General features: G+C 39.6%; 1 protein-coding gene across 3 annotated transcripts in view; it reads left to right on the plus strand.

Moving 5' to 3' along the window:
- col16a1 (collagen, type XVI, alpha 1) overlaps positions 1–23,039 on the plus strand; it is a 103,959-nt gene that overhangs the window by 50,811 nt on the left and 30,109 nt on the right. For all 3 annotated transcript variants that reach the window (XM_066674431.1, XM_066674433.1, XM_066674432.1), the window contains 23 exons: positions 1,079–1,117; positions 1,304–1,348; positions 1,604–1,639; positions 2,482–2,604; positions 3,511–3,546; positions 4,842–4,877; positions 5,456–5,578; positions 6,849–6,884; positions 6,986–7,039; positions 7,475–7,510; positions 8,058–8,207; positions 9,640–9,675; positions 9,777–9,884; positions 14,889–15,011; positions 15,207–15,260; positions 15,439–15,480; positions 15,955–15,990; positions 16,164–16,217; positions 16,311–16,379; positions 16,942–16,995; positions 18,166–18,192; positions 21,576–21,626; positions 22,395–22,436. In XM_066674431.1, coding sequence (XP_066530528.1) covers positions 1,079–1,117; positions 1,304–1,348; positions 1,604–1,639; positions 2,482–2,604; positions 3,511–3,546; positions 4,842–4,877; positions 5,456–5,578; positions 6,849–6,884; positions 6,986–7,039; positions 7,475–7,510; positions 8,058–8,207; positions 9,640–9,675; positions 9,777–9,884; positions 14,889–15,011; positions 15,207–15,260; positions 15,439–15,480; positions 15,955–15,990; positions 16,164–16,217; positions 16,311–16,379; positions 16,942–16,995; positions 18,166–18,192; positions 21,576–21,626; positions 22,395–22,436 — 1,410 coding nt within the window. The remainder of the gene's footprint in view (positions 1–1,078; positions 1,118–1,303; positions 1,349–1,603; positions 1,640–2,481; positions 2,605–3,510; positions 3,547–4,841; positions 4,878–5,455; positions 5,579–6,848; positions 6,885–6,985; positions 7,040–7,474; positions 7,511–8,057; positions 8,208–9,639; positions 9,676–9,776; positions 9,885–14,888; positions 15,012–15,206; positions 15,261–15,438; positions 15,481–15,954; positions 15,991–16,163; positions 16,218–16,310; positions 16,380–16,941; positions 16,996–18,165; positions 18,193–21,575; positions 21,627–22,394; positions 22,437–23,039) is intronic.

Here is a 23,039-nt window from a genome sequence, read left to right on the forward strand (position 1 = left end):
AAAAGAGTAATATGTTAAATAAGTTTGTTGTAAAATAGGAGCTTTTCCACAATGCTTCCTGTGTGATTTAGCTGTTCAGCTGCAGAACCCTTAGAGTTTCCTTATTTGGTCTAAACCAGGGGTTTTCAGCCTCTTTGAACACTCTCCGCATACAGTATGTCTAGTTTATATCTGGCTCCACTCGTGCACCCTCCCATAGCACTGCTCTACTGAAACAAAACAATTTGAGGAAAAAAAAAACACTTGGATATCCCATTCAGAATGATCCTAAGAAAATACCCCCTCCTCCCTGTTTACACAATTTAATACACATGCATGAAATAACAACCTTAGTTTTTGTTCCATTTTCAAAACTCAATAACTGGGTATTAAAGCCTGTATGCCCAGATGAGCCTGGTCTGTGTGGGCAGCTAGCCACTGCTACTGCTGTCACACATCACTAACCCACAGCAGAGACTGTTAGCACTTTTCCACCAACGTGGAACTGGTTCGGTTCCCATTCACAAACCTGATTTGGAACTGTTAGGTAACTTCTGACCAACATAAACAGCTTGCACAGAGTCTAGTGAGTGAAATATAAATTGCTAAGGCCCATCAGGACAGGAACACCCCAGTATTATATTTATCTGAGTGTCTGTGCCACCCAGACAGGAACGTTCACACAGGTTGAAAATCCCTGGAAACACTTTCTACTAAGACAGAGGCCCTCTGGTGGGACATAGAGCTCAGACCTTGTTTTCAAATGTTTGACGCTAAAGTGTTTAGCTGATTTGCTATTAATAATTGTTACTTAAAAGATTCCTGAATATTAATTTATAGTTTGTATATTTACTGTGAGTGTGTCCCACTGTTTTACTGGAAGTTTCCATTTATTTAGAGCACAACAATAAAAAAATCCATTTAAAAAAAACTATATCAGTGAATGGATCTGTTTTTGAAAAGGGAGGCATTTCCCTATAAACAGCTATAAAAGGGAAACTAAAGACAATTTAAACAGTGGTTCTGGGGAGTGTTTCCATAATTAAATATAGTCCTGCTGCTGAAAAAGGTTTTTTTCCTTTTGTTCTTTTTTCCTCAGGGGACCCCAGGTGGACCTCCTGGATCAAAAGGAGACAAAGTGAGTGGCGTGAAATGTGACTAATTATTGTAGAAATACATTAGACTGAGGTACAATAGACTCTCCTCAATGGACCCCATTAATGCTTACTCTCTTACTAATGCCCTCAGCCATTACATCATCAAACATTTCAAAGAGCTGTATCTTTGAAGGGTGAAAGTAATATCTGTATCTCTCTGTGCCCAGGGGGATGCTGGGATACCTGGGGAAGATGGTAGTCCTGGTGATCCAGTAAGTGCATGGACCCTTTCATTAACTGCAGAATTGGAAAACAGTAGAATGAACTGAAATGTCTTTTTAAGAGAGAAGGCCTTTCATGCCCCCATTATTCTGACAATGTAGAGTGGACCAAATGTGCTCACCGTGAACAACATTCTAATTACTGTCATTGCCGTAATCTTCATCTGCGAGGAAACCAAGTGGAAAAAATAATAAAATGCTGTTGAACAGTGGATTGACACTGTGGTGTTTCTGCTTTGCTTACAGGGTCCGAGAGGACAAGGAGGTCCCAAAGGTGAAAAGGTTAGTCATGGGAAATGAAGACCAATTTATAAAACTATTTTCTCATTTAATTTCCATTTCTATGAAACAGATCCTGTCTTCATTATGAGACCTTGTACACCAATCAGCCATAACATTTAAAGCAGCCACCCACTTCTTTCTTTGCTCATTCTCCATTTTATTAGCTCCATTGACCCTGTAGCTGCATTTTGTAGTTCTCCATCCACAGACTAGAGTCCACCTATTGCTCAGCATACTTCCATTTACCCTGTTCATTATTGATCAGGGCTAGGGTTAACAGGACCACCACAGAGCAGGTATGCTTTGGATCAGACACAGCAGTGCTGCTAGAGATTTTAAACAGTTAGTTCACTCACTGTCCACTCTATTAGATACACCTTGGACATGTAAAAATGTTTCATCTGTTGCTGCAGTTTGTGTTAATCATACTCTAGTCCTTCATCAGTGGTTACTGGACGCTGTCCACATGACGCTGTTGAATGGGCATTTTGGTTGGTGGACTCTTCTCATTAGTTATTCATATGTAAATTATTCTATAATTAATAATATTGATGATGGGTGGCACGGTGGTGCAGCAGGTAGTGTCGCAGCCACACAGCTCCAGGGACCTGGAGGTTGTGGATTCAAGTACCTGCTCTGGGTGACTGTCTGTGAGGAGTTTGGTGTGTTCTTAGTGATTTTTCTGCCAAGTCATGTACATTGTTAACATGCTATGGTTGCTCAGAGTCCAATACGTCTGTGGACAGCCTAATAGTTTTTGAGAACTTGTTTTACATGATACACCAACATTTTACCACCTGATTTTCCATTTTCATAAATGCTTTCTTGTTTGTTTGTTTTAGGGGGAACCATGTGAGGTGTGCCCGGTGCTACCAGCAGATTCAGACAGCGGAGTGGCCATTCAGGGGAAAACAGGACCTAAAGGAGAACCTGGAGAGCCAGGGATTGGAAAAAATGGTTTGCCTGTGAGCCTGAATTTTAATAATTAATACATTCCCCAGCATAAAGCATGAAACTTAAGGACTCTTTCAATCCCAGCTAATTTTTTTCCTTCAGAGCAAAATAACATCTCATTCTCTTGCTCCCTCTATTGTGGATTTCACAGGACATTTTCATGAGCAGCTGTAATCAATAGTACCCTATAAGTTCCGGTCTGTCTAGTGTTCAATATGGACCCTGGAAAGTCAATAAAGAGATGTAAGTGCATCATCTCTTTGTGGGGGTTAAAACAGAGCCTCAATTTTGGGGTTTGAGGTTCCCCTTAGAGAGGAAATATTCACCTCTGAAGGTACAGTACTTTTTTTTTTCCCGAACTGCTGGAACACGGCAGCTCTTCAGCCCTGCTGGGGTTATATTGAATGAGTGATGATGTCCTCATCCCACTCCCCACCAAGCAAGCCATAGTCTGTCTCCTATAATTATAGCTGCTGGGACCGCTTATATATATCTCATCTCTGAGGCCTGGTGAGTTTCTCTAAGCAAGCCCCATTTTCCCTCTGTCAATAGCAGCAGTTTTTTTTCCCTTTCATTTTATTCGCATCCGGGAAGTGGTAGATGAAATATTGCAGCATAATGTGTGCTTTTAGCTCTTCCATCTTTTTACCCATTTACTTCTACTGTCTCTCAGCCTGTTTGAGAGGGATAAAATCTGCCAAATAAGGCTCTATGTAGTGCACCATAAAGCGCTTGTGTGCATTTCTCCGTAGCGATTTCCAATAACGTCAGAATCAATCCTCAAGCCCGGATATGAGCCTTGGAGGAAGTGAAAAAGGTGCAATGTGTAAAGCTATACAGTAGCAGTGAGCTAGGAGGGCCTTGATGTCAGGGCCTTGGAGACTGATCCTGTTCTGATCTTTTCTTCTCTTTTCTAGGGCTCTCCAGGAAAAGACGGCAAGGCGGGTGAAAAGGTGGGTGCTCTTTTGTGCATGTGTCTATTACTAGTCAACAACTACATTTCTACCCTCTTCAGCCTGGACACATCAATAGGCTGAAATAGCTTTTGTGTCAGGGTTGTCATGTAATAGCAGGTTTTCAAACTTGAGGACTTTGATCAGGTGCCAAGAAATATCAAATATGTTAACACCCCAAGTCCCTTTTGGTTCATAGTCCTCTTTTTACATTTTGTTTAGATTTGTTTTCCATTCTTAGCTCTAGGTTTAGTGAGGAATTCAAAAGAATTGTGTAAGTAGATAGAAAAGAGGATAATGACAATAAAGTTGAATCTATCTATCTATCTATCTATCTATCTATCTATCTATCTATCTAGCTAGCTAGCTAGCTAGCTTAAAGCTAGCAAGCTAGCTTAAACAAGCACATATGAAATTTTGCAACATGAAGCATGTTATAAGAGCAAGCTAAGACCACCAGGACAGGTATTAAATAACTTGAGACAAGAGGATACACCTGTGAGCTCTGTCACAAGACTAATGCCTAACTGCTCACAGGCGTAGGTCATGGTTCAGGGAGATAAGTGGTGAAACACGATTGAGACCAAATCAAAACTACAGTGGGAATCATGATAAGTATGCCCTTAATCTGGATTTTAAAACATCTATTGAGAGTTCATTCCTTAAATTCCCCAAGAAAATGACTGTCCACCAACTGAGCTGTGAGTGATTCTAGGGCTTTGCCGACTAAAGCAGCAGGCTGGATGGCCTGTAATATTTTACAGATAAGTAAGACGTATTAAGTAAGTATCAGATTATATTTTAACCATCAAATGATCCTATGTAAATTGTAATGACATCCAAGACATTAAGTAATGTGTATTGAATGCATGCCAAAATGGCAATAAAAAGTGTAGACCTCTAAGTGTTAAAGAAATGAAAATGCTAAACTGCCATCCTGCAGCTCTCTGGGACTCTTGGGGAGTTTGACATAATATGATTTTTTGAATTATTCATAACATCCCCAAAGAGCACAAAGCAGGCATACTTATATATGCGTATACACACTCTGAGTATACCTGAACCAGACACCCAGGCCTCTATCACCAGTTGATTGCAGTATATCTGACGCTTAAATGTTCTGAAAGATTGAGTCATGACAGCGGCTGTGCTGACAGTGGCGCGACCAGGGTGTCTTTCACACCTCGCTCGTTTCTGCTGATTTAGGCGGTGAAGTGTCGGATCGCTGAATGTTTCACAGTGTAGGAGCTTTTTGAGAGCTGTCCCTCATTTACAATGTTGTTAATGTTTCGCAGGGCGTGCCAGGGTCAGACGGAGTCAAAGGGGAAAAGGTAAGTTTGGGTGAAGTTGTGAAGAATGTCTTATCAATACAGTAATACAGTAATACATTTTTGGCAAAATATAACCAGGGCATTTAGAGGTTATATATTTTTGAGGTCTGAACATATATGTATATCTATGTACATGTATTTTTAGGTGTCATAACTACTATATACTCTCCCTTTTCTTCTTCAGTATCATGTAGTTTACAGATCTTTTATTTGAATCTCTTGGCTGTTAATTATTTTTTTATTTTCTCTCTGAGGGAAAGTGCTTCATACGAGCCCTTCTTGGGTTTCTTTACTCTCCCTGCACATTCTTTTGCTTTCCACTGTTGTAACAAGTTTGTTTCTTTCATTTTGTCTATACTGTGTAAACAAATATCAGTCTCAGTGATTACATGGACTAAAAAAGTCCATTCATCAGTAAAACAGTGTATAACCTAATGGTATTGGACACTGTTATTGACTGTTATTAATACCATCACTTTTCACATATCACTCTTCTTATTTCTGATTCAATCTGTGTTCATTCTCATGTTAGTCACAGCTTATTCTAAACCTCTCCCCCCTGTGTATGTTCTCCTCAGGGTGAGCCATGTGCTGTGTGTCCCACTCTTGGGGAGATCCCTTCAGCCACAATTTTAGCCCCTCAGACTCTGAAGCAGAAGGGAGAGAAAGGGGAACCAGGAGTTGGCCAGAAAGGAGAACAGGTGAGTAATTTTCCAGAGCGAGGCTGGAGATTCTGTTTATTTTGAGAGCTGGGTTGGAACAATTTGGCACAAATAGAATGTGTTGTTAAAATATGAATGGGATGACTAGCCTTAATCAGCCACAGATGGCTTCCATTTACCTGCGCTTGTAAATGCTCCTGTGCTCTTCGCTCTTGTTAGTCTTTTTACTGTGGATTTCTCATATTTTCATTTTCTTCTCCAAATTGCTTCCACTTTTTTCATTCTTGTCTACCTACAACCCCCCATCTCTCTCTCTCTCTCTCTTTCTCTCTGTGTCTTTATCTCTCTCTCTCTCTCTGTCTCTCCCTGAATCCAAAGGGGAAAATGATGGTTCCGGTGACTGTTAAATAAACCATTGTATCTGGATATGTTTTATCAGTGAGAGTTGTGTAGTGGTATTTAGCTGGCCGACTGGCACAGGTTAACGCATGTGTAATTTCCCCAAATCCCTCAGAGAGGCTGGATTAAAAGATCATTTTTTTGCCAGGGTTATGCCATAGGACACAAAGCCATGTGCATAAGTAGGTTTTGTTATTACTTTACTGTAATGTCAATTGAAACATGCCTGCAATTACCGAAGGAGTTTGGATTCAGCCGATTACAGAAGGTCATGCTCTGACTGCAGAATCTAAATATTTTAAAGCTTCAAAATTACATTTATACCTGATTTGGATGTACTTTTGTATCATTATTCTCAGTGTAACATGCAAAACCAGAAGGAAAATAGATCTCTGTAGCCTAGCAAGTCAACATTTCCAGTGTTTTTTCCAAATACATGGAACTGTGGCGTTTTCACATGATTTTTTTTTGTTATCAAGCAAGCAGACACTTTTATCTCTGCCCAGTCATCTTTGTGGAGAGGTGTGAATTGTTTTTACAACAGGTGTCTACACCTCTTCACTTTTTATTGCTCACTAGCAGCTTAACAGTGTCACATCATTCCGCAAAGAAAGCCAATGGTGTCCTACTTAATCCAATAATGTAACAATACATTTGATATTATTATAATATATCATTTTCCATTCCTCCAGTGCAATTGCCATTAGGGGGCTGCCCAAAATACTACAATCATGGATTATGGGTCATTAATCATTTAAATTACAGAATCTACCCACATAATTATACGCATGTCTAACGTTGGATTAACCTCACCACATACGTTACAATGTATTCAGAAAGAAAATCCAGATATAGGTCTTGGTGATGGCCTTTTCTGTTGTTGATGGCTGACAATTTGTTTTGACTTTAGGGTAATGCAGGCATTAAAGGAAGTGAGGGGAAAATGGTAAGTACGCCTTATTTGACTTTGATCTGTGGATTATGATTAATGGCCTGGGCAGGTTTAATTTGGTATTGTTTACTTACTTCAGGGCAAATCTTTTTCAGGGCAAAACTGGTCCAAGAGGTCTCAGTGGCAAAGAGGGACAAAAAGGAATAAAGGTGATAAAGCCAGCTAGATTTATGTTGATTTTCTGTTTTAATGGATTACAGAGGTGAGCTTGGGGCAGAAACCACCCTCCAGCCTCCAAACAGCAGCTCAACAGAAGACCAACAAATCTATGTCCTTGATTCTACAAACTATGAATAAATATTTTATTGGAATATTTAGACTTGTCAGCAGTGGAAGAGTTCCACATGGTTACTTTCACCTTGACTGAGATTTACCTGATCTTTGCAGCCACAAAAAAAAAAGTGTATTTTATCACTTGTTGTTTTTGCATTAGAGTGTAGTTAACTCTTGTGGAAAAGTGGCCACTAAATACCATAGGAGCCTATGGATTTTAAGCACTGAAATTATTTTTGTGTGTTAAGTATAAATTGTCAGTCTAGTGGTTTTCATGGTTATATTGATTATTTTTTGGTTTTTTTATGTAGGGGGATATCGGTTTTCCTGGTCTGAAAGGTGAAAAGGTGAGAATAAGACAAGGTGCATTTGTGTGTGCCTTGTGTTTTTAGATTCACATAATTGATGTAATGCAACACCCACATATACATACTTTTATAGGCATTCTGAACTTTTCTTTTTGATAAACAGGCTTTTTTCAGTTTTTCAACCATGTAACATAAGCCATGTCTATTTAACAAGCACAGTTATTGCTTATCTTATAGAAATGTCTCTTACTTATCCTATTGGACAGTACTGAGTTTCAGCTTAAGTTATCTGGCTAACTATGGCTGCTAACAAAGATAATAAAATGAACACTGAATCTAACACCTGTACTATCTTATATATTCACTTTGACCATAAATTCAAATTGACCATACATCAATTTGCAGCTGTGGAAATAAAAGGCCAGATACCAAGCAGAAAGAAGTTCATTAACAACATTTAATGTATGGGTTATTACAATAAAATATCCATGAAAGCTTTTTCAACCTGGTATTGTTGTCACACACAATTAAATGCTTGTCTTTTATGAAAGTTTGTGGCAAGTGGTAACTGTCCACTTTCTCTCAGGGAGACTCATGTGGTGTGTGCCAGCCCACCACCTCTGAAGGGAAAAGAGGCCCTGACAGCATTATAGTTCCAGGAGGGGACACTGTACAGGGGCCTCCAGGACCCCAAGGGTTTCCAGGCCCTCCAGGAGAGGCAGTAGAAGGCCAGAAGGTGACTTTACTGGATTTTGCCACTTAAACAATTTATGACCAAATGCTTGTAGTCAACAGCTTATACAATATTTTTTATCAGAAATAAGGGGTTTATTTGAAAAATGTATTTGTAAAAAATAAAGGATTAAAGACTCTTACCTAAAGTGTAAAGACAAAATGTAAAAACACTTTTGTGAGGGTTTAATTGAATTTATCAATGTTCCAACACAACCCGTTTGCATTGCATAGAGCTCCATCACTGCAGAGAACAACTCAGGGGCCTTATATCCCTCTAGTTGATGCTAAGCATTCCATTGGTTTTCTCCACAGATTGTTCATGCCATTAAACAGTAAAGCATACATTAGGAATAGGGAAGTCAAGTCAAACTGCCATATTCTTCATCAGTTGCAGGGGCCTGATGGTAGGCATAGGAAAATCGTCCAGTAAGGAGTGGCAATAGTCAAGTTTTTAAATGACAAGAGACTGATTAAGCCCCTGGGTGGCCTCTCATGAGAGAAAAACTCAAATTCTCTGGAGGCTGTAAAGGAAAAACCTGCCAAGAATGAGTTCGATTTGCAACAATAACTGTTCATCCACAGCTACACTATGGGGTCATGCCTCTTTAGTTGGAGTGACCAGTGAGTTCTCAAAGGAGATGGCAGTATCGTAGTGAAGACCTGTAGTTCTAGGGATATACAGCAGCTCAGTCTTGCTGGGGTTGAGTTTAAGGTCATGAGATGTCATCCGTGACGAGAGGCATGTTGAAACCTGGATGTCAGAAGGCTGTAAATAGAGGACGAGTTTAGCATCATTAGCATAACAGTGGTTAGAGAACCCATGAGGGAGCATTACTTTACCAAGCAAGTGACTGTAGAGTGAGAAAAGACAAGGAGCAAACATCAGACCTTGTAGGACCATGGTGAAGAGTCTGCATGGAGCAGATATAGCCCCCTGCCACAAATATACAGTGCATACAGGCTGTATGTAAAAGGATGGTTTGTTGACATGGATTAAGCCCAGTGAGAGTGGTATTCCCTATTATAAATCTGTTGAATTGATATCATGAATCAAAATGTTGAAAATGAATATATCTTAATTGCATCTTGTTTTGAAATGAAATATAAAAAATGAGTGCAAATATTAGGTGGTAAAACTCTGTTCTTAAATTACATCTTTATAAACTCAGCAAATACCAAAGTCTATTATGTTCAGTTAATTCAATAAAACCATCACCAGAATTAAAATATTAGATAATTAAATAAGATAAATTATGCACCCCTGCTGGATAGTTCTGTCAGTGAAGAGCTTTACCTCCATGTGCAGTGGTCATCTCAGTTCCTCGATGAAATGGCAGCACATCCAGCTGTCACTGTGGACATGATGACAGCTGTAATCCAGCATAATCAATGTCTACTCTTGCATTAATCAGACTTCTAATGTGTCTCTACAGGGTCCTCCAGGCCCTCAAGGACACAAAGGGGAAAAAGTAAGTGACAGAAGACAAAGTGAGCATGAATGTGTGGTTGATAGTGAATGACAGCATGGACATTACATTATCACTTTCTGATAAACCATCCATATCCTCAGGGAGACCAGGGTTTACAGGGAGACCCAGGACTCACAGGGACACCAGGATCCCCGGGACTCCATGGTGAACCAGGGAGAGATGGTGTTAATGGTGTTAAAGGAGAGAAGGTTAGCTTTCAGACTTTTTTCTGTTCTATGTAATCAACAAGGGTATATTATGTGATGCGAAATGCATATGGTCATTGTCAGAAAGTCTTGTAACGCATGAAATGTTAGTTTAGCCTCGTTTTACCATTTCACTGACACAATTTTTAAAATAACAGCTGTCGTATGCATTGAAGTTAATAATACATTTTTACCTTCTCCTGGAAAAATCCATTTTTACCTTCTCCTTACCATTTCAGAAAGGTTTAACTCTGGCTGGCTGTGACTATAGTGGGAAACTGTTTCCTTTCAGCTGGTCAGCAGGGTTTCAGATCTCTCTGCTAAACCATCGGGGGATTTCTAACACTACATTAGCCAAAATCTGTAACATGATTAGAGGTGGAAATTGCTGTGGATAGAAATTTCAGCCAAAAGTTCTACATGTTAATATGCTTGTACATGAAGGGTTGGTTTTATGCATATTGCACACTTGTATCAAAATCTCAGTGGCTATGTTTTTGTGCTCACAATGCTACTGTAACTTGAAATTATTGTTTTTTATTTAAGTATACCCTCACATATATGGTTCTGCAAAGGCAGTGGTTATATGTAGAAATGTGAACACGTTTTAAATGCATCAATAGCTCTTTGGCATGGTTAAATTGTTAGTCTCTATGAAAACATGTTATATATTAAAATGTATATATTTGGTTCTAAACATCACCAAAATAGGTTCTGGCATTGTTACACAGCGTATAATCTTGCTTGGTAAAAGATAAAATCTTATTTGTTGACAGAGGTAAAGGTCTCTTGTTGCAGTGAAATAAGGCACAAGATTGTTTGGCACTGTCCCAATTTTGAGTTTCTCTACTGGACCGCCTACCGGAGGAGAAAAGAGCTTTATCTCTGAGATGTCAGGTGATAAGTTCACTGTTTCTCTAAAGTGGAGTGAGGAGCTCCTGTGGTTCCTTGAAATTCCCCCTGCTTGCACAAGCTGTAGTCCAGAGCCTTCTCCCTGCTTTGATATATGACACCGTCTTGCTCATTTCAGATGAAGTAAAAGTGTGCCTATGTGTATATCAAAGCAGTCATTGAAACAGTATAATGTAAATGAGCGATAGACTACATTTCCTCAAATTTAACACAGTGGCTTGACATGGTTTATTTTAGTTTATTGGAACTCAAGAATGGGGGCAGCACGGTGGTGCAGCAGGTAGTGTCGGAGTCACACAGCTCCAGGGACCTGGAGGTTGTGGGTTCGATTCCCGCTCCGGGTGACTGTCTGTGGAGTTTGTTGTGTTCTCCTTGTGTCCGCGTGGGTTTCCTCCAGGTGCTCCAGTTTCCTTCCACGGTCTAAAAACACACATTGGTAAGTGGATTGGCGACCGTGCGATTGTCCGTAGGTGTGAGTGTGTGAGTGAATGAGTGAGTGTGTGTGTTGCCCTGTGAAGGACTAGCGCTCTGGACTGGATAAGTGGTTACAGATGAACGAGTAAACCCAAGAATGAATAAATACAAGGATTCAGTTCTCAGATTTATTATGGTACCTAAAACTTAAATAGATATGCCATCTTCACTTTAGTCATGTATTGCAAAATGACAGTAACATTTCAATTTGGGGTGGTTCCTATATTTTTTTATAATTTTTTTAAAATATGTATTATTTTTGTAGATCTGAAGAGCCAAGGATTTTGATGATGAACTAAAATGTCATTTTGCAGCACTTCAGTGTAAATATCTATCTATATATATATATATATATATATATATATATATATATATATATTATTTGTAATTCTAATCCTGGTAGATTGGTATTAGTCCTAGTTTTTACAGTATAAAGTCTCTATGCCATGAGTGTCTATGGCGTATATGTACATGGAACAATAAAGATATTTGTGTCATGTCTCACTTCCCATATTGGTGCATCTGTAGGTACTTAAGTAGAGTCTCTAGTCTCAATCCTGTTGCTGGAGTACTCCTAGCAGTTGGGAGCAATGGGAGTTCTGCCCCAGGGCTGAGAATCATTAACTTAATAAGCAAATGACCAGTTGCTAGGCTTGTTGGGAGTTGCATCATATTTATAACAACATTTTAGGAGGAGGGCTTTTTCTCTCAAGTGTCAGCATTGGCTGTTGCCATATTCTAATATTTGAAATTCCGAAACACGCCGGGATTTAGTAACATTGAGGTGAGGATTTGCTTTTAGGAAAATTGATTGACGAAAAGCAGTACACAACCCAAAGCCATTAAAAATGTGCTGGAAATTTTAATAAATGAATTTGATCCGTCTGTCAAAAGAACATTGCTTTGGTCTGATGGGTCTGAGTCATGTTTAATTGCTGTGAGACAACTCAGAATCTGAAGAGACAGAAAATACTAACCAAGCCCTGAAGTGTGGGATGAAACAAGAGCTTAATCTGTCAAATAACAAGACCCCATTACGATATACACAAGTTTCTAAACATCCCTTATTGACATGCGTTGACTCCACATAAGCGTAAGGTCACCAAGTCCAATGCCAGGCAATGACTTAGAAAGGGCTTTTATGATACACAGCTAATCATCCAGCGAATGTGCCTGACCTCAATTATGTTCTCATGATTTGGTCTAAAAGCAATCTAAACAACCCCAAACTGTTTCAGTATCTAGTCTAAAGCTTTCCCCAAAGGGTAGCAGCTGTAAATGCAATATAAGTGGACAAACCTTCTACTGATACCCCTGAAATGTTGGTGTCTACACAGTTGTTTGTATAGTGTGTATTCCTAGAAACATTTTTCTGATGGATGTATTAGGTGTACAAATACATTTTAAAGCATTTATGTGTAACGTATAATTGAAAGGAAAATTCAAACCTCCTCCCTCTTTTTTATCACTTTATGGCAAGTGCTGCGTAGTACTGAAAATTCATTCTTTCATTCATTGTCTATAACCTCTTATCCAGTTCAGCGTCGTGGTGGGGCCAGAACCTACCCGGAATCATTGGAATCATTGAGTGCAAGGCAGGAACACACCCTGGAGGAGAGCTTGTCTTTCACAGGGCGACACACACACACACACCTCTTTTGAATCACCAATCCACCTATAAACGTGTGTTTTGGGACTGTGGGTGGAAACCGGAGCACCCGGAGGAAACCCAAGCAGACACAGGGAGAACACACCAAACTCTTCACACATAGTCAACTGGAGCGGGTCTTGAACTCACAACCTCCAGGTCCCTGGAGCTGTGTGACTGTGACACTACACCACTGTGCCGCTCTAATAATGACCATTTTTGTTTCATTAAAAAACTAAAAATATTAATGTGTTAAATTCATGATCGCCAACATCGAAATCACACTGTTAAATCATCTAAAGCAAATCTCACACATACTTTTTGATGCAACGTGTTCCCCAGGAAATAACAAATCGAAGCATATGCTATTGCAGCACTTTTTCTTTGATGGAACTAATAATGAATGTAGTGACTTATAAATATTTCTCACTTGCCGTTTTAAAACTGCTTATTTTTAGGTTGTTTTTTGTTTAATTAAATGACAATTGTACTTTTAATACTGTGCAACAGTTACCATAAAATACTAAAGGACAGTATAATGTTTGAATTAAAATGCTATGTATTGCGAAAAAATGCTTTTAAACTTATGTGTACACCTAATATTTAAGCTAGAATGCAACTGTGAAGTGCACAAGTGTAGGCAACATTTGAAAGGGTCTGTGCTCCAATAAGTTAATAAAATCTTCATAACGTATACTGTATAAACTGTGCTGACATATCACTATAGAGTGCATATAGCTTATGGACGTATCTGCTTTGTATATTGAGAAATAGAGATGTGACTGAGCTGACAATAGGGAAACATACAATATTCAGTCGGCATGCTGCTTAGTATCTTGTAAAAATGCAGAACGTGACAGGAAATGTAAAAACATTTATGAAATATTAAACTATAGTCTGTGGCAAACAGGAAGTGCTGACAGGTAATGCTTTGGGATGTGTAAACAGAGATGATTGCGACAGATCCACTTGGGAGGGAAAGGAGAAAAAATATTGCAGTGATGAAATTAAATGGCTTCAGTTCTATTTATGCCATCATGTGCAAAATGTTGGGCTCCCAAATCAATTACATACTTTGTTGATTTTCTAAGTGAAAGTAAATGCACATTCCCTATAGAACACCGAATAATGTGCTCTTAAATTCATATTTACTGTATGTTTGCTGAATTTAACAGACTGACACTGCAAAGGCCTGGCACGTATATTTTAATACATTAATGGAAATGGGCATTGATCTTTGCCGAGAATGTCCATATTTCAGTTTGTTCATGTGTAATCTTGATTTGACAAGGTTGTTTTGCATGTACAGGGGGTCCCCGACTTACGACGTTGATCCGTTCCTACGTCGCGTCGTAAACCGGTTTTCGGTGTAAGTCGGAACATACGTACATACTGTACGTAAATAACATACTGTAAGCACTTATCCTATCCTAACACCTATCCTCCTCGGTCCCGAGCCGCGTAACCGTGTATTCTTCCGCCGCGCACACCAAACACGAAGTTCGCGTTACGACGTTTACGACGCAAAACCACTTAAGTTGAAACAGGGCTTTATACAGTAAATCGGAGATGTGTCGTAACCACGGAACATTGTAACTCGGGACTGACGTAACCCGAGGAGCTCCTGTAATTGTGTATCAAATGTAAAATGTAAACACAAACCATGAATGTGTGTTTAATGTCATTACATGATCTACAACCACACTGTTTCTCTGCATTTAACCCATCCATGGCAAACACACACACTAGTGCACCAGGGGAGGTGAACACACCCAGCTTACGCCCCTTGTCCCCATTTTTCCAGGCGGTTGAGCGGATTGCCCCAGCAACCCTCTGGTCCCAAGCCCACCTCTCTTATCTATGGCTGATCTAATTAGGGGGCTACCGTTGCCTAAATGTAACACATTCTAAAGCTTCTAAATCAAGAATGATGATTCTATGTGTGATACAGTTTTTTTTATCTCTGTTGCCAGGGCGATGCTTGTGACAGTTGTCCATCACTCCCTGAGGTGATGGGTAATGCGGTGGGTTTGCCTGGACCCAAGGGAGAGAGAGGAGAGCCAGGTCTACCTGGCGAGGGGAAAGCAGGGAGACAGGTGACTGCTTGCTTTTTGAGACTGCTGTACAACTTTGCTTCCTTCACTTTCAACATTAATAATCACTTCTTACTGCTCAGAAGAGTTAGACCTGATGTGGCATGTCTGCATTTTGGTTAAGAAAACAAACTACTACTGTGCCAAACATATGCTAGAATGGATGCTAAGTTTAATCTTTATGTCCCTTCTGTGTAGGGTATGACAGGGTTGCCTGGTAGCCAGGGGCCTACAGGACCCAAAGGAAGCCAGGTAAAGAATCACTCTTATCTGGTATTGTTTTGGCAACAACACAAATGAAGGCCTAAATAATAATAATAAAAATTAATTTTATTTCAAGCGCCTTTCTATAAACGCAAGGACACTGTACAAAGAAAAGTAAAATAAACAGTGAAGTTTAAGTGATCATTTCAGTCTCTTTCCCCTTTAGGGTGATCCTGGACCAGCAGGCACTGGCTTCCCAGGACCACAGGTATATTTAAACAGAAGAACTGTAAGAGGCTTCATTTAGACGTGCAGTTAAAGCTGTTTTTATTCACGTCTCTAATGTGATTTATATTGCTAAAAGCACCTGGAACTCACCCTTTTCCAATTTGGATTTCACGTCCATTCATATTGTCTCAAAACATTTTTAGCACAAAATCATTTGACATTCTAATGTTTGCCTCAACAGGCAAATTCGATAAGGTAATATAAAAAGCAAATCTCATTTGTGTTGTACATGGAGAGCTGTTTGAACACACACTCGACTAAACTGATTTCAGGAGGTGTCACATTCCTCAGCTTTTTCACTAAATATGAATACCACAGATGCACCTACTTGACGTCCTACTGATCTGTTGCTGTGCCAAAAGAGGCACTTCTTTCCACACATTATCTTATCCTTTTCTAAACACACTCTGTACACATTATTTTGCTAATCCACACCTTCGCTCTTTCTATTTAGGGCGAACAAGGACCGCGAGGTCTTCCCGGAGCTGTGGTAAGTGCATTAAAAATGGTCTAGATCTCACATTTTTAAGCAAATGCGCCGGCCCCCATAGCGATAGTTTTGGAGCCTAATTATAAGCATTACTTCTTCTCTTGCTCCTAGCTCTCGTGCATTTCCATTCTGCATGTATAATGAATGTAGACTTGTGTAACTGTATGCCTCAGGGTCCTGTAGGGCCTCAAGGACCCCCTGGGCTGATGGGAGCAGCTGGACCGAGGGTAGGTGACAGCCATGGTGACTCTGCAGTTTTTTCAGCCAACTAACCCCTAAGGCTGTCCATACTCCTGTCTTACACTGTGTGACCTTCACAGGGCCTGAGAGGAGACTCGGGGCCACCAGGGCCACAAGGGCCAGCGGGCATTGGAATAGTCGGACCTCCGGTAAGGATCCAGAAACATTGCATATACACTGCTGTCCAAACGTTTGCAGTCCATGTTTTTAATGAGATCCAGTTTGATTCATAGTGCTGGACAGGCCTCAATGAATCTAATTAACTGGTCCCTTGTAACATCATGCTTCAAAAAATTAGTAGAAAACTGTAAGTAGAAAAATGAAATAAAAGATGATGAGAAGACGTTTGTCCACAAAGAAAAGCATTCATTACAAAGATGAAGGCACTGTCTACAGAGAAGTGGATGATGTTGTCAGATGAGTAATGTGTCAGTGTGAGCAAGGTTACACTTTGCATTAACCAAGAAAACACTACATGCAAAATTCTTGACCTCTAACAGAGAGTCCAGCATATCATTCCTGTTTAGGATCAACACATTACTAAGACATTTTCCTTTTTATCTGCCTGTATGTGTAGATTTAGATATTTTTTAATTCTGTCATGATGATAAATAGAACTACAGACAAATGTGGATTTATAATTTATTATAAAAAATGGTGTGAATATGAATGCTGGTATGTGAAAGTGATTTATGTATGGACTGTCTTCAGGGTAGAGATGGTCCTCCTGGATCTAATGGAATCCCTGGGGAGGATGGCAGACCTGTGAGTAAAATTCCAGTTCATTCACCCTTTCTACTACTTTCTCTTCTGTCTTTTCATCACAGACATTCCATCGCTCATTAGTTTTGGCTTGAGTGTGTGTGTGTGTGTGTTGTTTAATTCCAATTAAAATCAATATTAAGTCTAAGCTATTAATTTTCAGCATCTGGAAAACAGCAAAACTCTATTATTATTATTATTATTTTTTCCTTAGCTAAAGATCACATGAAGCCTCAAGTATTAAATGTAGTGTAACTGTGTTAGTGAGTCCACTCTTGATTAATTATCACATTGTTTTGGGAGGCTTTCACTTTTTCAAAGAAGGCTGCGGGTATCTTTTCACACTCAGTGCTGAGTTGTTCCACAAAGTGGAAGGATGGACTAAAACATCTGTAGACTCTTTAGATCTGAAGCAAGAGATTGAACTTGCTTTCATATTTGTAATCAAACATTAAAGCTTTTTGTGCTGGCGGTCGAATGGGGGTACTGGAGTCACAGAAGACATCCCTGAACATCATGCAAGTAAACTGTGTCATATCCGCTGAAATATCAGAATAAGATGATTGAGATTTCATCTTCAATTAAAGAAAAACAAATTGTATTTCAGTGGAACACTGTAGACATTGAGCTCATTCTTACACATGATTATTTAAGCTACTCTTTTTTTTTAATCAAGGACATACAAGTAAATACTTATTACATAACACCTACAGCACACCGCTAATCAGAATGTGCTGTATAATGCTGCATGGGATGAGTTCTTGTCAGCTGTGGAGAGAAAGGAAGTGGTAATTTATTGTTTTGGCTTGGTTCTTCTCATTAAAGAAACAAAGGCGGTGCCGTCTGCTTTCACTGCATCAGATGTTAATTACCGGGGGCTTTATCACAGGGAGAACTGGGAATGGAGGCGAGGCAGAGAGAGGAAGGGTCGAATCTAGCTCTGCCTCTGGATCATAACAACAACACATTGTCTGCTTTCATCTCATCAGCTGTCGCCTCTCCTCCCTGATCTGCACTCATCTCACACGCCTAGCAGCTTTATACCCAATAACATTGTTAAACTGAGCTCTCTCTCTCTCTCTCTCTGTGTGTGTGTGTGTGTGTGTGTGTGTGTGTGTGTGTGTGTGTGTGTGTGTGTGTGTGTGTGTGTGTGTGTGTGTTTCTGTCTTTCAGGGAGTCAGTGGACCTAAGGGTGACAAGGTAAGTCTCTGGTTCAGTGGGCTGAGGAGGTCCTCCAAAGCAAGAGTAGCTTGTGGGTGTGTGTGTGTGCCTGTGTGTGCATGGCGTGTGTGCACATAAAGAGATGGAGGAGTAGTCCAGAGGGGATAGGGTGCCTGGACAGTGATGTGTCCACCCTGGAGACAGAGAAAGTGTGAGAGAGGAGAGAGAGAGAGAGATTGGGAAGAAGGAGGGATGAAGGCAAGAAGGAAGGGTGACAAATGAGTTTGTGCTGAAAGAAGTACCTTTAAGATCAGGAATTAGTTTGTTAATTAGCTGTCAGCTGAGAGAGAGAGAGAGAGAGAGAGAGAGAGAGAGAGAGAGAGAGAGAGAGAGAGAGAGAGAGAGAACCTAAAGGACAGCATATAAAATTAAAAGATGGAAAGACAAAATAACAGCGAAACAGACAGAGAAAATGAGATGGGTAGAGATATAAACAACAAGAGGGATTGAGAAACAAAGAAGGTATAATGAGAGCGACTCTATATTCCAGAGGATGACAGAGGAGCGAGAGAATTAGAATGAGAATAAATGTGAAAGGTAGGAACATGGAGAGGGAAAAGAGAAATAGGGAAAAGTGAATGTAGAGGGAATGTAAGGGGAAAAAAAGAAAAATGAGGAACGCATAGAGGTATAAAAGGTAAGAGACAAAAAACATGAGGTGGAGAAGAATACAATGTCTGAGGAAGAGAAAGAGGAGTGAAAAAAGCAATGAGACAAACAGAAATTATGCGAAAGAAGGCGATAAAAAGATATAGGGGATGCAAGAGGAGAGAGAGAGTGAGAAACAGAGGGAGAAGCTAGATGCTGAGACGCTTCATTTTGTAAATGCCTTTCATTATGTCTCCGGCATCTTGGTCTAAACAGAGAGAAGCTGTGGATGATGGCTAATGATGCTTTTTCCTCTTTAAGTCTGATAGAGTGCTGTGTCAGAGTGTGTGAGAGCTGCGATAAAGGATAAAGAGTCTTTTGTATTTCTGCCTCAACACTGTGTAGATACCAAGTCATTACACCGATATCCCCTCAACACCACACTCGTCTGAGAGAGAGTTTACCCTCACGATCAGAAACTCTGTAATGGCAATATTGTGAGAGAAGGAAAAATGTGAAACACCACATGGAACTGGCTCATGACTTGCTCATTCACTCACTCAATTACTTACATACGCACTCGATTATATACTCATTCAGTACAGCTCACATTATTTGATCCCCTGCTAATTTTGTACGTTTAACCCCTTACAAAGACATGAACACTCTATCATTTTTATGGTAGGTTTATTTTAACAGAGAAAGGCATAATAAGTATTTGATCCCCTACCAACCAGCAAGAAGTCTGAGCCCCACAGGACCGTAAATTAGTCCTGTCCCTTTAAGAAAGTCCTCTTATTCTCACCTTGTTATGTGTATAAAAGACACCCATCACAGAACCAGTCTTTTCCATTCAAACCTCCCAGCCACCGTTGGCAAGACCAAAGAGCTGTCAAAGGACGTCAAGAACAAGATTGTAGACCTGCACAAGGCTGGAATGGGCTACACCATCAGCGAGAAGCTTGGTGAGAAGGAGAGCACTGTTGGCGCGATAATTTGAGAATGGAAGAAATAAAAGGTAACAGTCAATCACCCTCGCTGTGAAGCTCCATGCAAGATCTCACCTTGTGGTGAGAGAAGAAAGGTGAGGTGTCAGCCCGGAGGTACACGGGAGGAGCATGTTAATGATCTGAAGGGAGCTGGGAGCACAGTCACAAAGAAAACCGTTAGTAACACACTTCTCCGTAATGGATTGAGATCCTGCAGTGCCCGCAAAGTCCCTCTGCTCAAGAAGGCTCATGTACAGGCTCCTCTAAAGTTCGCCAATGAACACCTGAATGATTCAGAGAAGGCTTGGGAGCATGTGATGTGATCAGATTATACTGAGGTCTTTGGCATCAACTCGACTCTTCGTTCTTGGAGGCAAAGAAATGCTGGATATAACTCCCAAGAACAATGACCCCTCTGACAAACTTGGAGGTGGAAACATTCTGCTTTGGGGCTGGAAGACTTCACTGCGTTGAGCGACTGATGAACGGGGCCATGTATCATAGAATCGTGAATGAAAACCTCCAGGCCTCTGCCAGAACACTGAAGACGGGTCATGGATTTGTCTTCCAGCATGAGAATGACCCAGAACAAACGGCCAAGGCAACAAAGGAGTGGCTTAAGAAGAAGCACCTTAAGATCCTAGAGTGGCCTAGCCAGTCTCCGGACCTTAAACCCATAGAAAATCTGTGGAGGGAGCTCAAACTTCTAGTTTCCAAGCGATAGCCTCAAAACCTTCAGGATTTGGAGAGTTTCTGTACAAACCACCTTGAGATGTGCACAAATCTGGTGAGCAACTACAAGAAACATCTGACCTCTGTAATTGCCAACAAGGGCTTCTCCACCAAGTAATAAGCCACAGTTTGCTTGAGGATCAAATATTTATTTCATGTAATCAAATACAAACTTGTTTTAATGTTTTGTTTGGATTTCGTTTGTTGATACTCTGTCTTTCTTTGTTAAAATAAACCTGCCATAACAATTATAGACTGTTCATGTCAAAATCAGCAGGGAATCAAATAATTATTTTCCCCACTGTACATATGAACTTATTGTAATACATTCATATTACATACACACCCCCTCTTTCAATCAATCACACACATATACACTAATACACTCACTCACTAAATTAGATGCACAAGGGTGCCGTTTCACAAATACTCACATTTATAAACTGCTCCACAAGGGGGAGCAATTGTGCTTTAAGTTAATGACACTTTGTGTCCTTGTTTATGTAATTTATCAAATATATTTGTTTATTTATTTATTTATTTATTTATTTTTTAAATTATTATACAGATGTAAAAAAAATAACACTTTATACTAAAGTTAGATACAATTGTATGGTAATAAAATGCCACACAGAAAAAATCAGAGAATTAATAACAGTGTGTTGGTGATGTATATAGGAGTATTTTCTTTCATTTGTAAACCTTTATGAACATAGAGCGTTCAAAATCCTCAACATCCTTTATTTTGTCGCACAAAGGGTGCTGCCTTTGTTGTATACATTCCAGTGAAAACCCTTTTACTCAAGAAAACACTGGTAAAAGTACAACTTATTATAGAAACACTGTCATTTTACATTGTAAAATGTTAATTTTATTACAGCATTGTTTTAAAAATACGACTTTGTTTCCAAAATATTGATCTCAAATTTAGTTTTATTGCATTTATGTAAAATAAGTTTTCGAAGGACTGTGAAAGGTGAGTTATCAAGGTGTGATATGGCAATGCCGAAATGCTGCTGCATGAAAAAGGATGATGTGCTTTTTGTTCGGTAGGGTGAACCAGGAGAGTGCAACTGTGTGCAGTATCCACTTACTGGAGTTCCTGTGAGTATCTGAACATATTCAGTTATATTATCATAATGCTGTAAAACCTGCAAGTGTGTGTGTCCTTAAGTCACCCACGCACTTACATTCACAGAAAAAAGGTACTGGGGTCTTATCTTCAGAGTTCATCTTCAGGATCTTTAGTTAGATCATAATTACATTTTGAGTTCTGTCTGGGCTCCAGGCTTTTAAATCATTAGATATGAAACTGTACACCATTGTCTTATGGCATTACTCATCTGGGTACAAAACTCACACTCAAGAACACTGCTTTAATTTTAATGCTACAATTGTTTCTATCTAACTGAGCAAACGTCTACCTGTGGGGTACCTTTTATCTGACAGGGTGCAGACTGTAGCTTGTACATTAAAGGAATGGTTCACGGAAAGATCAAACGAATACACATTTGCACATTAATCCCAAATGTATAGCCGAAATTTGCTTCTTTAGTTTTGCGCTGAAGCTTCCAGGCTAATGACGAATGACATGGAATAAAGGGATGCCATTTAAGCCTAGTTTAGGATCATTTACCTCTGAAAAGCCTTTTTAGCCTTGGATTAAGCTTAATCTGAGTCTGGCAAAATGTATGTTTTTCTAAAGCTACAGTGTGAAACCAAATAATCAGACTGGACAGTTTGGCTGATCGACTACTTTTGGAGTTAAGGGAATGTGTACATTTGATTTTTCAGTAAACCATCTCTTTAATGTTGGTGTTAAGCTGGGTATGGGTTGTTTAGGCTCTGAATCTGACTGTTTTTGTCTTGCAGGGGGTCCCTGGTGGTGGGAACATGTGGCAGGCTGGTCCTCAGGTCTGACTGTCTGAGCTTCCTCAGCTTTGAGCTGATATTTTATAATGAATCAAATGCCTCCAAGCTTAAATGTATGTATCAAACATCTACTCATAGGGTGCAGATCAGCTCTTTCTGATTGCAGAGACACAGATATTTAAGTATTTTTAAAAAAAATTGGTAAAATATTTCACAGTTTTCCTCAGATTTACCTCTGTTGATTTTATCAGCCTGGAAAAAGCACATCTCCAGCAACAAGGAGGAAAGGGGAAAGCTGTGTAAATCTCATCTATTCTTCATTAAAGCTTAAAAATAGAGCCCAGATCAGCATTCTCAGATGACTGATACATACAGATCAATTTCTGTCCTCCCTTATGATGAGCTTATCTGACTAATTTAATATATAATGTAATATTGGTCAATGGTCCAAATGTGTGTATCATTTCCACATTAATGAAATATATTACATCAACACAATTTTATTTGGTTTGCTTTGAGAGTAATTGTGTGAATGTAATATGTTATTCTGGGAGATGCTAGTATAGGATTACATTATAATGTCCTTATATTCTTATTGAGCTGCTGGTTGATTACAGACATGCTGCTTATTATTACTTTTTTTCC

The sequence above is a fragment of the Hoplias malabaricus genome, chromosome 6 (assembly GCF_029633855.1).
Source record: "Hoplias malabaricus isolate fHopMal1 chromosome 6, fHopMal1.hap1, whole genome shotgun sequence".
Classification (NCBI taxonomy): Eukaryota; Metazoa; Chordata; class Actinopteri; order Characiformes; family Erythrinidae; genus Hoplias; species Hoplias malabaricus.